The sequence below is a fragment of the Miniopterus natalensis genome, chromosome 7, assembly GCF_054644295.1.
Source record: "Miniopterus natalensis isolate mMinNat1 chromosome 7, mMinNat1.hap1, whole genome shotgun sequence".
Classification (NCBI taxonomy): Eukaryota; Metazoa; Chordata; class Mammalia; order Chiroptera; family Miniopteridae; genus Miniopterus; species Miniopterus natalensis.
This window is the reverse complement of record NC_142087.1, coordinates 13,590,577-13,605,210: the sequence shown is the minus strand read 5'-3', so window position 1 is coordinate 13,605,210 and position 14,634 is coordinate 13,590,577. Positions and strand designations below refer to the sequence as shown.

The following is a 14,634-nucleotide window of genomic DNA, read 5'->3' as shown; positions in this document are numbered from 1 at the left end:
CCACCTTTGCAGCTGGAGGCACCATGAGAGCTTGGTCTTAGTCTTGGCAGAAAGTCCTCCTCATATTCACCCATTCCAACTCAAGCATCCTGGGTGACCTTTGGGTTAGAAGTCTCTGCTCATCCTGGACAGGGGCTATTTACTTTGGAGTCTCCTCCACCACCTCGGAAACAGGGCTTGCGTCAGTGCCCATCCTCCCATCCTATAGCAGCCAATATAAGGGCCGCCACCACCCAGGAGAATCCCAGGAGACCGAGCAGGAGAGAAGGATTCGTGAGCATCCTCTGAACCTGTGAGTGGTGGCCTTTCCCCCGACGGCACCCCACAAAGTTGGGTTGGCTAATATTTTTAATATAGCAAATTAAGAGACAGATATATATTATATTCAGAGAAGGGTCAAACTGATGAGCGATGCAGGGTCATGACATGATGCCCATTTACTTGCTCATACTTTTATTCAGCAAATAGTTATTTGTTGAACTGTCCTGCCTGCGGGCTTTTTACTGGGGGCTGAGGATTCGACAGTGAAATGTCACAGTTCCTCCTCTAAAGAGTTCACAGCCTGGTGATAGAGGCAGACAGGTCATCAGATAATTGATACCCAAGATTCTGATCAGAGAAAGAAAGGCAGAAAAAGTGGTGAGCCGAAGCCCCTCACCTAGACTCTGGAGAGGAGCCTTGAGCAGACTCTGTGGAGGATATGATGTCTCCTGAAGCCAGAGAGTCTATAGGAAGTGACTCAGGTAAAAAAAAAAATGCAAAGAAGAGGACAGATATTCCAGGAAAAGAAGCCAGCATGTGGGGGGAAATTTTTATAAAGCTCAGGGACTTATAGTCAAGTGTGGCTTTTCAAATCTCAGCTTGTCCACTCGCTGGCTGTGTGTCTCTGGGCAAGTCGCTCTAGCTTTCTGAGCTGGGCTGCCCACCTGTAACACAGGAGCCGACCACATCTCTCTGAAAGGAACGTGCAGCGGAAGGGCGGTAGGTGCTCACTGCAGATCCCTTTCCCTCTGGGTAGTCCTCACTCCTGTTTCTGCTATGAATGTCCAGGTGTCAGGACAAGATGCTTCAGCTTTGGAAACTTGTTCTCTTGTGTGGCCTGCTCACTGGGACCTCCGCGTCTGTTATTAAGTCTGTCAGAGATGGTTTGAGTAATGCTGTAAAGAAGATGGAGCCCGTTTTTGGTGACATCGAAAATAGCATTCAAGGTGAGTCAATAACAGTGACGATAGGTGGCACCCAGGAACTTGCCTCCCAGACAATACGCTGCACTGCCAGGGGCTGCCACCAGGGGCTGCCCTGTAAGGGTGGCTGGCTGGCAAAGGCGGGCAGTCACTGCCCAGCTCCCTCGCTTGCTATTTTCCTATAAACAAGCAACGCTTAAATGAATATCCTTCTCATACATATCAAGGTAAACTTTTCCTAACATATGCATAGGCTAAGTTCCTAAAAGTGAGATTTCAAAAGTTCAAAAGATATGCACGTTGGAAATTCTAGTAAATGTTGACAAATCATCCCCTACGTTCACATTTCCTCCAACGGTGTGCGCGTGCCTTTTGCTCTGCTCCCTTGGCAGCACTGGCGTGGACAACTCAAATGACTTGCCAGTCACCTAGGTGAAAGGCTGTAACTCATTTCACTTTAGAGTTCTCCGGGTGTGAAAGAACCCACTCATTTTTTCCCCTAGTTTTAGCTTTTTACATAGTTTAACTTAAACATTTTGTTCAGCACGTTATTCTCAGCACATTATTCCATGGGGTTGTTTCCTTTTCTTACTAATTTGCGTTCACTCGCCGGAAATGAACACTACCTAGCCTACGTAGCTGTATGCCTGTTTTTATAGTTAATTGAATCTCCCTTTTATTCTGATTTCTTAAAGGAACTTGGCTTTCTTTTCATTTTCTGGAAAATTAACAGCACATTGACCAATATTTTTTATAGGAGTTTGTCACTTCTGTCAATGGCTGCCTTCCAAATATTGTCAGGCAGTCTTCGAAGATAGAGGAGGGACCCAATCTTCAATTTCACTGCTGAGAAAACTAAGCTCAGAAACAGAAGTGTCTGAGTTAAGGTCACCTAGTGAGTTATAAGACCAGACATAGTTTTTTTAAATTTTTCTCCTTTTTATTGAATTTATTGGTGTTAACAAAATTATACAGGTTTCAGGTATACAATCCACAACACACCATCTGTACACTGTATTGTGCGTTCACCACCCCATTAAGTCTCCTTAACACCATAGTTTTATTTAAATTGGCATTCTGTCTGCATCATTATAACTAGGTAGAAACTCCCCATTGCAGAGCCAAGTTGTAGTACTATGATTACATATCTTCTCCAGTACAGTCTTTTGTTTTTCCTTGAGTTAGTAACTGCCTTGTTGGTTTTCACTTGAAATATTGTACGCACATATCCTAACTCTTTTCATATGCACCATTCTAGACCTACCATGTGATAGGTTCTATCTAATCCCTCTTTTTACTGGCGATCTACTAGGACACTCTGCCTTCCCACTCCTGTGTGAGTTATTGCTCTCTGGGCCTACTGCAAAGCTTCCATCTTGGGACTCCAATTTGTCACTTTTATGGCTTGGAGTCATATTTTTTCCTTGATTCTAGGTTTTCCATATTTTAGTTTATTCTCTCATTTTCTTTGACCGAGTTTTTCCAAGTCGTGTGGACATCTCATTTAAAGCAGTAGACACCACCACTCCCAAGTCACTATTAGAAGCTGGTGTATTATCATTATTAATTGCCTGGTCAATTGATTGATTGGTCTGTTGATGAATAATGAGATATATTAGTATGAAGGCAGCTGAAAGAAGAGGGACTCTGTAGCTGTATGTCTTCAGGCGTATTTCGTAAACTTTTTACCCTTACTTCCTCATCTGTAAAGCGCAGTTAATATCAATATCTACCTCACTGAGTTATTATGAAGGTTAAAGGAAATAACATAGGCAAACAGTCTGACCTAGTACCTGGCGCATAGAAGCTGCTTCCTATGTGGTACGGAACACTAAACATTGATAGTTTTTGTCAGGTTTTATTGGGAAATTGAAGGAAGACAAGGATATGTTTCTAAATTCCGATGACTGGAAAGCGACCCAGGAGATGTTCCAGAAAGCTGAAAATTTGGTGACTGATGGCCTTTCTGGTATATTTTCATCTGTAGAACAAGCTTTCCAGTAAGTTGCTGCTTCATGGTGGAGATCTTTGCTCCAAAAGGGGGGTGGGGGAGTGGAATACCTACCTTTGGGGGAGGGGTGTCAGTTTAACATTAAAGACAGAAAGACAATAAAATGCGTTCTTCCCACAGAGCTGAGGGGTCTGGGGCCAGGTCCACCAGAGCTTGAGTAAATTAGAGGCAGGGCCACAGGACCAATCTGGGCATCACATGGGTTTGAGCTTCCACATTCTGTAATTTCAGGGCCAGGATGAAGGTTCTCTTCACTCTCACCCCCACCTGCTTGCTGGTGCCTGGATTCCCTTTTCCAGGGAATTACTTTCCTCTCCAAATATAGCCGAGAATAAAATTTTGAATCCCCTCAGGAGAGAGAGGAAACTGAAATTCACACCCGCTGGCTCCACACATAGAGTTTTAGAGTCAAACAGTTTGGTTTCAGATTCTGGCTCTGGCAATTACTGTTCCTTGGAATGTCGGAGGAAATCACAGCTGTGCTCCTCAGTATGCCATGTCATAAAATGGAGACAATCAAACCTCTGAAGAGGACAGTAAAGACCAAAGTAGGCAAGGTTGACGAGGCCCAAGTGCTCAGCACCATCCTGGCATAGAGAAGTGCTCAGCAAATGGCTGTCGTGAGGAATGACAAGGGTGAATTCTGGTTTGCACAGGTTGAATATCTATAATGTCCACATCCTGAGTATCAAACCCGAACTATCTCCTGATGGCGCAGGTCTTGCTGTGGGGCTCCCCGTCAGCGCTAACGTCGACTTGTCCCTGTGAGTATGCATTAGGGTCTGGGATTGGGGGGAGGCAGCACAGTTTAGCCAATGGATCTCCAAGCTGGAACCAGGCACTTTTCCCCACTGTTGTGTGGCCTTGGGTCTGTCTCCCAATCTATAAATAAGGGGGTCTTTTCCAGCTCTAAAATCCTAACCTTTAAAAAGGTTCTAATAAACTTTGGCCATAACCAAGTCTCTTTCAAAAGAATCTTCCATTAAATATATTTCTGGAATCATAACATTTATCTAATAGTAACATTTGCAAAAATGGAGAGGACAAACATTTATAACTCTTTGGCAAAGTTTCCTCTAGTATTATTTTGTCTCTCAAGATTCTCTTTAAATAGCAGTGACCATTTCAGATGAGTGCATATAGTACTGTATAGTATATAATAAAGGGCATGTGTGAAAAATAGGATTTTATTTATTTTATTTATTTTTTATTAAACTTATGGGGGTTACATTGGTCAATAAAATTACGTAGGTTTCAAGTGTACAGTCCTACAACACATCATCTGCATGTTGTATTGTGTGCTCACCATCCAAAGTCTAGTCTCCTCCTAACACCGTTTGTCCCCCCTTGGCCCTCTTCTACCTCCCCCCACCCCCCTATCCTCTGGTAATCACCATCCTGTTATCTGTGTCCACGAGTTTGGGAGGTTATTTTGCTTAATCTCTTCACCTATCTCACCCAGCCCCCCTCCCCTCTGGCAGCTGCCAGTCTGTTCTCTGTATCTGAGTCTGTTTCTATTTTGTCTCTTTTGTTCATTACAGCCTATATATATGTGAAATCATATGGTAGAAAAATATAATTTTAAAGTATATTAATTACTTTAAAAGAAGTAGGAAAATGAGCACCTGTGGAAAAATCTTCGTAAATTAGGTACACTGTCATTTCATCCTGTCATTCGTTAGCTGTGAGCCCTTGGGGTAGTCCCTTGACCTCCTGTACCAGTGCTCCCTAATTCCAAGAGCACTTTCCCCATGGTACTGCTGTAATGATTAGATGGATCAGCCCAGGCCGAATACCTTCCAAAGGTGCCTAACATAATTTGTGCTCGATAAATGTTAACTATTATTATTATTTTAATTATTAGTGTGATTCTATATAACATTTTCATATCAACCAGACCTATGTAGCCAGGAGAAGAAGCACCTAATGCAAGTGTGTTAATCCCATAAAGAACATGGACAATGTTGACTCCATCCATAGCTATCCTGGGTAATGTCTACACAGGTGGAGGAGCCCACACGGGCAAGGGGGAAGGTCTATCTAGACCTCTCCTCACTGTGGATCTGACTTTCTGCAGGCCTCTCATTGGCAAGACGGTCAACCTGGCGGCTTCCTTGGGCTTCATTGCTGACATCGGACTTGAACCTAATGCCAATACTGGCATCCCCGAAGTGGTCGTGAGAAACTGTTCCAGCAACGAAGACAGCATCTCATTAAACTTGTTGGGCAGGTAAGTCCTGTCTGTCCCAGCAGAGCTGGGCTCTCAGAGGAGTCAAGGGCCCCTGATTTCAGACCTATTCTTATGCCTGAGAGGTGGCACAATGTGGCAAAAGAGGAGCTAAGCTGTGTAGTCAAACAGACCTTGCTTCATATACCAGCTCTGTCACTAACTTGTAACTTTGTCATCAGCTTAACCTCTCTGAGCCTCAGTTTTCACATCTGTAAACGAAGATGACAATACTATCTACTCATAGGCTGCCGAACTGACCAAATGATAAAATACGAGTGTTGAGCACAGAGCCTGGCACATACTAAGATCTCAGTAATGATACCCATGCTGACTGTGTCTCCTTGTTCTATCCATTGTGACTGAGACAGGAGTGATGACCTCTCTAACCGTAATCTTGAATCAGCTTATTTCACCTTTCAGCTCTATCAGAATTTTGCTGCTTGCTTTTTGAAGCTCTGTTGTTAGGGGCATGCATATTTAGGATTGCTCTGTCTTCTTGAAGAATTACCCCTTCATTGTTATGTAACGCTTTCAATCATCACCATCACCATCATCATCATCATTTGTATTTCCCTTCTTGTCTCTGGTTGGGGGGGAGGGGGGAGTAGAGTCCACCGTGGGCTCTAATTTCAGATTGTCCCCAAGTGTCCTGCACCCACTGGAAAATTCCTGAAATGGGATCTTGAAAACTTAATCCTCTCCATTTAAACCATTGATCCCTGTTAATCCACAAAATCTACATCTTAAACTATGTGATCCAAAGAGCAGGTTTGGCTCCGAGAAGAGGGCTGAGGGAGAAAGTGTGACCCTGGCCAAGGACAGATGCTCTGGAAGCTGAGGACTGGGGTGGGTGGGCTTTGGCAGGGAATAAAGCTGAGCCATGAGCAGAGGTCAACCCACCTCACCTCCACCAGGGGGTCTGATCATAGGTTATCTAAAGACCACCCTAAAGCCAAACAAAGGCTCCCAGGCCTGATGTTACTTGGAAAGGCTGGGATGCAAATTCAGAGGCCTGAGCCCTGCCAGACACTGCTTTGCCTGTAGCCCCAGGGAATTTATCCTGCAGCTCTGGGTGTCAGTATCCAGAGGTGTCACATAATGCCCCACTCTGCTGCTGTAAATACTCTCAGGGTTTCTCTTCCACTTTGGATGGAATCCCAAGCCCTCCCTATGGCCATCTAGGCTCTGCATGGTCTGCCCCATCCTCACCTCACTTCACTCTCCCCTTGTTCTCCAGGGCAGACACACTGGCCTTTGCTCTGGGCCTCAGGCTACCTCTCTCCCACCTCCAGACCTGTCCAGGGCTGTCCTAGCTCCCTAGGGCCTTTCCCCTCAATGTACATCTCATCCTTCAGGGTTTAAAACTAGGTTCTTCCGATTCACTCTCACCCTTCAGAGTACTTGTCACAAGTTGTCATCATACATTTAATTGTATGTTTACTCCATGCATTCTTTCAGCTTCAAATGTATTGAGTATCTGCTATGATATTGAGGCAGGCAGTGTTCTGGGCTCCGGAGAATGTATTGGTGAGAACAGACAAGGACCCTATTCTTATGGTGCTTATTGTCGTGAGGGAAAGGCAGACAGGCGAGCATTCAGCCCCTCAATAAAGAGCCCTCAAGGAAGATGCAAGATGGCATGAGCCCTGGGCACAGCAGCACACTTATCAGGGAACTGATACAAAGCCTTTCCTTAGGCAAGCAGTCAGAGAGGGCTGCCCTGAGGAGGTGACAGTTACCCTGAGAGCTGAAGGTGGGAAGGAGCGGGCCTTAGCAAGACTTGTTTAATGTTTAGGTACCAGGTGAGGAGCTGTGTGTCCTCTGCTTATCCCCATGTCCCCAGTCTAGCTTGGTCCCTGGCGCAGAGTTTCTGCTGTATAATATTGGTTAAATGAATGGGGTTGTGATGAGAGATTCTCATGAGGTATTAGGGTGAGCTGCTGGTCAGACATGGGATTACAAGTGTGGATTCCCCTGGATGAAGGGAAAGGCCTCTCAGTGTCCCTGGGGTTTGTTTATCTGCTTTCAAGGTGCTTTGTCATCCCCCCCCCCCCCCCCCCCGCAGCTTGGCAGTTCTGCCCATTGACCATGCTTTATTAGTTCTCTCTATTTTCCAGACACAGTGCAGTGGTCAACTCCCTCACTGACACTCTGACCGGCTTGTTGAGCAAGACAGTGTCCTTGCTGGTGCAGAATCAGGTGAGTCCTCCGCTCCTGGGGGCCCAAAGCCAGGCCTGGGGTGGGGGGGAGCAGTGTGGCACTTACAGGCTTGGCTGTGCTCTCTGGGCCCCTTTCCTTTTGAGGTGCAAACTTCTCTGTGGGCTGTCAGCTGGAACCTGCCCCCCTTTGCTCAGCCTGGGGGGATTGGGGGAAGGGGAAGCAAGGCCTGACATTAGCTGAGATTACTGGGTCCCAAACTTGAGCTATTTGTCATATCCATGTACTACCGATGTATTTTTTAGCTAATGTTTTCCTTTAATCAACACAATTTTACTTACTTAAATTTATTTAAATATTCTTATTTTTAAAAGAAAACTTCATATCCCTGCCATTAATAGAAATTAATATCACTTTAATAGAATTAATTTCAAAAATAAACACAGACCTATAAAAAAAATTTTTTTTATTTCCACATCATCCAAAGCCATATGTACCATGTGTAGGACTCCTATGCATCATACAAAAATGTATGTACTGTGTGCCCAAAGTCCCAGAGACTTTCAATTAGTCATTCTAGAAGGCAGCTAGGAATCTGGGTTCATGAAAGGAAAATCCCAGGACTAGAGCCTCGCTGCTCGATGTGTGGTCACAGCCTCGCCTGGGAGAAGGCTGGAAAGGCAGACCCTCAGGCCCCACCCCAGGCCTGCGGAATTGGAATTTTCATTCTAACCAGATCCCCAGGGAACTGCACACAAAATCATAAGAAACACTGTTGTAGGGTTTCCAGGGCCCCGTTTGACCCTAAAATTCCAGGGTTACAAAGTTGAAGGTTTTGAAGAGTGTAAGGGTCTGGGAGGTTAACACTCTAGATTCTTAAGGCTCTAGGAATTAGCGTTGTAGGTGGGTGTTAGGATGCTAGCATCCTATGGTTCTCAGGCTTTGGACTTCTAGGTTTCCAGTGTTCTAGAATCCTAAGGTTCTAAGGCCCCGTGTGAAAAGCCTCTCCGGGGGTGGCCAGCGGCTTGTCCTTTTCTCTCCTCCCCCACCTCTTCTCCCTCTCTCTTTCCCCCTCAGGTGTGCCCACTGATCCGCCTCACTGCCAGCACCTTGGATGGGAATTTTGTTCAGACTATCATCGGTAAGTCACACCCTGGGGAAGCAGAGGTGTTCCTGTGCAGCCTTCCCAGGGCAGGAGTGCAACTCAGTGCCCACCCCACAGGCAGGTCTGGTCAGGGGACCTTGGAGAAACAGAAGCACCCAACGTCCTGAGCAAGTTGGGAGATTGTGGCTGGAGGGGTCCTTGCAGAATGGAAGGGGTTCTGTGGACTCCTGAGAGCTCTCTGCCACCATCCCTTGGTAAACCCATAGAAGCTGCCTGGCAGAATGATGTGAGAAAGAATGTGGGCCAGATCGAAGTTCAAATCCTGGCTCTGCTACTTAGCAACTGTGGGGCCTTGGTCAAGCGTCTGTGCCTCTCTCAGCTTCCATTTCTTGTGGGAAAAACAAGATTGTAAACAGCATGGGGCTGGCAAGTGGGTTAAAAGGAAAGGCATCAAGAGCCTGAGGTCTAGCAGGCACTGCTAACCAGCTGCCCTTCCCTTTCCCTCCTTACGAGGAGCTGGGGCTTCTCCTCCAGCCACTGGGGGCTTTCTTTAGCCTTTGGGTATCCAGGTATGTCTGGGGGTGCTGGGGATACTGGAGCAATAGAAATGGGTTAAGTGAATGGGCAATCCCTCTGTGCTCTGCATGCACCATCCCATTGAATCTTCACAACCGCCCTGTGGGGTAGGTACTGGCATTGCACCCATTTTACAGATGAACAAACTGAGGCTCATAAAGGTGGAGTGACATGCCTGAGGTACCACGGCTGTCAGGCTGACCCATTGGAGAATGGCAGCCATTGGTGTCTGGTTTCTTTTTCTTTTTTTAAATATATCTTTATTGACTTTCAGAGAGAGGAAGGGAGAGGGAGAGAGAAACATCAATGATGATGAGTCATTGATCGGCTGCGTCCTGCAAACCCCTGACTGGGGATCGAGCCCGCAACCCGGGCATGTGCCCTGACCAGGAATCAAACCGCCATCTCCTGGATGCTCAACCACTGAGCCATGCCAGCCGGGCAGTGTAGGTGTCCCAGACCCCTACACTATTCTAGTTGATGGAGACTGAGACCTATTATTGATTTTGTTCCTCCAGATCAACTGAAGCTGGGAGGCGAAGCGCAAAAAAGTGTCTGAAGAGGACAGATGAGAAGGACTGCTGTGATGCCCCCAACAGGTGCAGGCCCAGGCTCTGTCCCACGCTGTGGCAGGATGAGGCTCCTCCTCAGGGAGTTGTGGGGAAGCCAACGCAAGGCTTGGGTTCTCCCGTCTTTCTTGAAGCAGCCTGAGTCCTGATCTTGCCGATCTTGGTCTTCGGCTGAGCCTTGACCCTAGTCCCAAGCTGAGCCCTGATCCTGGCCACAGTCTAAATCCCAAGCCTTAATCACACACCTAGACTGAGCCTGGATCCTAGTCGCAGACTGAGCTTTGGCCCCAGTTATTGACTGAGCCCTGAAATTAGTGACAGACTGAGCCCTGGCCCTGACCTCGGACTGATCCATGATCCTGATTATATAGAGAGCCCTGACCCCTGACTCCAGTGCTGGACTCTGGTCAGTCTCTTTGCATCTGCCATTGTTCCTAAGGTGAGGGGTGGGAAGAGTGAGGGCATAAGGATGATTCAGTGCCAAGTGCCAGAGAAAGACCCCAAACCACAGGTGCCAGTCCCCTCTCCAAGGCCTTAGGCCCTGCAGGGTATTGTGGGAAAGAGCGTGGGCAGTTGTGCGTGGTGAATAGCAGGTGCCTGTAAGGGTCCTTTTGATGTCAGTGACCTAACTCCCTGTGGTCTCATTCCAGATTAATTCCCAGCTGCTTGCCTGGGTTTCCTTGCAGCATCTCCCCCTAGGAAGGTGCTGCCACCATCCAGCTGGACTGAAGGCCTGGCCCAGCCAGAAGGACCCCTCCCCGCTGCCCCTTGCCTTGACAATTGAGCAGCAGTCCCTGTGCTCATCACCCTCCACCCCAGCAATAAAGGCCACTGCTGTGTGATCCTGTGTGACCTGTTGCATTCCTTCCATTTGGGATTTGGGGGAAGAGGTGCAACTAGGGCAGGAGAGACCTGGGGCAAGAACTGGAAGGAACATCTGTGACTATCCAGCCCAACTTCTTGTTTTACAAATGGGGATCCTGAGGCAGAGAGGGCAAGAAAGTGGCCTAAGGTCACACAGCCAGCCTGTGGCAGTGTAGAACCCTTGATTCATCTATTCACACATTCAGCGGGTATAGAGTGAGCACTCACTCTGGACCAGACAGGCAGTGAGGGTAGGACAGTCACATCCTGGGGATAATCCTGGTGCTTTCCTCCATTCCCTGCCACGGACTCCGAGAGGACTTGTGGGAGATCAGGGGAATACTTGGTCTGATTGGGCTCAGAAGTTCAGGGCAAGGTGACTCAAGCTCAGAGGTCTGGGCAACATCCCAGCCTGCTCCCCCATGCCTTTTGAAGGGCTAGGGTTCCACGGGAGCTGACATCTCTTCAAGCAGTGACTGAGAGCACCCATAGTCTCCAGCCCCCAGGGCTCACCCATCTCTCCCATCACCAACCCTGAAAGCTTTTGCACCCACCTGACAGGCTACACAGAAACCCTACCTGCCTGGTGAGGCCAAGGGCTCCGGTGGTGTTCAACTGTCCAATGGAGACAGGTTCCTCTCTCTGCCCAAAGTCCCTCCATTGATGCCCCAGAACCCAGCTGTCCCCAGGCTGCACCTGGCCGTGGTTGAGACAGTATCAGTTTATGCTAAGACCACCACCATCAGGGAGGGCTGCTTTTGCTGGCACACGAGATCTCGTTAATTCTTCACGACACCCTTATACCAAACACTATTCTTGTCCCCATTTGACAGGTGAGGAAACTGAGGCTCATGGAGGCAAAGAGACTCATCAAGGCCACACAGTGAAGAAGTGGGAGCCAGAATTTGAACCCACACTATGAGATCCTTTGCTTAGAGAGGTGACATTCCAGCTCCAGAGCGCTTTGGCCAGCTCTCCCCAGATCTCAGCAGGCTCTGTTTCCCCAAGATTCCCCCTCCTGTCTCCTTGTCCTGCTTCGTCTACTAAGACCCACCATCCAAGAATCCAGCCCAACCTGGACAGGCCCTGCCCACCTCTCTCACACCCACTCACTCCTCTCCTACCACAGTAGCCTCCTCAACACATTAAGCACACCCCAGAACCATTGCACATACTGTTCCCTCTGCCTAAAACACTCTTCCCCTATCAACAGGGCTCCCTTGCTTTCTTCAGGTCTCTGCTAAGATGTCACATTTGCAAAAGGACATTCTTTGACCTCCCTGCATAAATTAGCACCCTCACCCAGTACTCTCAATTCCTCTCTGCCTTTTGTTTTCCCCTCCTAGACAGAAACAGCGTTCATCAGAAGGTATCAATATGGCTGCAGTGGTCAAAATACTGGCATTTCTTTCAGTGCTCCTTGGAAAATAGCCTCTGCTCAGAGACTGCCCAGGTGGCTCCCCCCACATCACCCCAACCATCCCAGCTTCACCCCCAGAACTCCAACTTCCTCGCCAACCAAAATCTAAAGAGTTAACACCTGGCATAGCCCGGGAGCCCCAGGACTAGGCTGCAGAGCTAAGGCGTGTGTCCTTTTTGGTTGGTGCTCATGCTGAACTGGTTGCTAGAGATTTTGAAATCAGCCCCTTCGCAGCACTTACTTGCACCTGCTCCTGCATCTCCCTTTATTTCCCACCTTATCATCTCTCTTCCCTCAGTCCTACTAGGCCGCCAGTCCACGAGGCAGAGAGCTCTGCCTGTTTTCACCAGTGCAGCCCCATCCCTTGGCGTGGCTCTGGCACATAGTAGGCCCCTATAAATATTTGCTAAATGATTGTGTCTAGAACTTGGCCCAGTGACAAGCAGGCCAGAAAGACTAGATGAATGAAAAGCAAATGCCATACGTGGGACATGCTCAGAGGTCAAGGTTGTGTCTGGGAATTTGGGGCATCTAAATGTCTAATTGGGTTTTGGGGCCTGTGTTTCTCAACTCTGACCAAAGGACTCCCAGGTGCGGACCTTCTTTCCAACCTGGAGATGCCTGACTTACAAGAATCAATAAAGAGCTTCTTCAGCAAAGCAGTAACTCCCTGAAGTCTGATGCCCAGTTCACCAGTGGGGACAGCTAAGTTAAGTGAGTGCCCTCGAATCCCCACACCCCAGGCCCAGCACATCCTGCTGTGTTGGTTTGTAAGAGCTCTCCCCACATTTCCTGACTCTTCAGAGGCCTTTCCCTCAGCCAGCAGTCCTTCCAGCTCTGGTGGCCTGAGATCCACTGGTTGGGGGAAATTCCCATTGGGGTTGGAGGCACTAAAGACAGGGATTCAGACCCTTTGCCTGGGAAGATGGCTGCTCATCAGCTGTGCAACCTCCACCAGTCTCTTCCCCTCTCTGAACCTCAACTTCTGCACTGCTAAGTGGGGAATTATAGCATCTCCCCATAGGATTGTTGTGAATAATAAAGAAAATAATATATGTAAAGTACTTACGCAGCTCCCTGTCCTCAGTATGCCCCCAATCAGCAGTAACAAGAACCACCTCGGTAATAATAATGTGGTAATTCTAATAATCCATGCTAGCTGACCACCAGAATATAGAAAACTCATCCAAAGCTCAATTGCTGATTCCCACCCTCAACCCACCCCCACCCAGTTCATCTTCGCTAATGACAACTGCACCCATCCATTTGTTCTGGCCAACACTCTTGATGTCCTTGGCTCCTCTCTTCCCCTCACACCCACATCCAGCTTTTGGCAAACTCTGTCTGTCTACACCCAGGCATCTGACCATTTTCTCCACTTCCTCTGTCCTGAGCCACCATCATCTCCCCCTTTACTTACTGTCCCAGATCCCCCTGCTTCCACCTAAAACCCACTCCTCCTCCATTCTGTTCCACCAGGATCCAGAAGAATCTTTCTAAGAAGCAGTACAGACTCTAACTCTTTGGCCCAAACCCTGTATTTGCTCTCAGAACCAAACCCCAAGTCCTTACCATTTGCCCACAAGGCTCCCTGTGATCAGGCCTTAACTACCTCTCTTGTCTCTTCTGCTGCTCTCCCTCACCCACTGACCATCAGCCACACCGAGCTTGTTCTGTTCCTCACATGAGCCAGCCTAGCACCAGCCTCAGGGCCTTTGCACTTACTCTGCCTGGCCCTCTCTTCCCCTGGCTAACCGCATGACTCATTCCCTCACTTTATTTGTGACTCTGTCCAAATGTCCTCTCCTATGAGAAGCCTTCCTTGACTACCCTGTCTATAATTCCACTCTTCCCAATGTCACTCTCTGTCACCTGATCTTTCAGGACCTTTTCTTCACAGAACTTATCACCTGACACATTCTATATGTATTAATTTACTGGCTTATCATTTTACACATACACACTCTTCCCAAGCATGTGCTGTCTATGGCTGTAAGTTTTCTGCTTATTTTTTCACTCATTTATTCCAGTGTGCTTGATGCTGGCCAAAGGGCTAGACATGATCATTCTTGATGCACTAAGGCAAGAGCTTCTTTCTGCTCAGAGCTTATTCCCAGCGCCCATCACAAGGCAGTCATGCATAGTTACATGACTAATGAGTGAGTAGCCATCTTTGCATACCCTGGGCTTCTGCCCTGAAGGAAACCCACCTTCGCACAGAGCAGGCGTCCTCTGTAGCTAGGGCCACCACTGTCCCCTATTTGGCTGTCTCTTCACCCAGGACACATGTGAAACACGCTCAAATCTTTAACATCACCCTCGAGAATGTCCCTGATAAAAAAGATGCTGGGTTAGATGTGCCGCTGGAATTTCCCATGTTTGTAAAGTAACAGTGGCAGGTTTCATGCACAGCTCTCTCCACTTCTGCATGGGCCACGGGCGCGGGGGGAAGCAGCCGCAACTTCAAGGCGCCTGCGCAATCCCAGCAACACTCGCTGGGGCCTGGGGCCTGGGGCCC

The 14,634-nt window shown here is 48.0% G+C and overlaps 1 protein-coding gene across 1 annotated transcript in view; it reads right to left on the bottom strand.

Annotated features, from left to right (window-relative positions):
* Positions 1–432: 432 nt before the first annotated feature.
* CDK5RAP1 (CDK5RAP1 mitochondrial tRNA methylthiotransferase) overlaps positions 433–14,634 on the bottom strand; it is a 170,519-nt gene continuing 156,317 nt past the window's right edge. Inside the window, exon 14 of the mRNA XM_087818794.1 lies at positions 433–1,157. Coding sequence (XP_087674920.1) covers positions 1,137–1,157 — 21 coding nt within the window. The 3' untranslated portion in view covers positions 433–1,136. The remainder of the gene's footprint in view (positions 1,158–14,634) is intronic.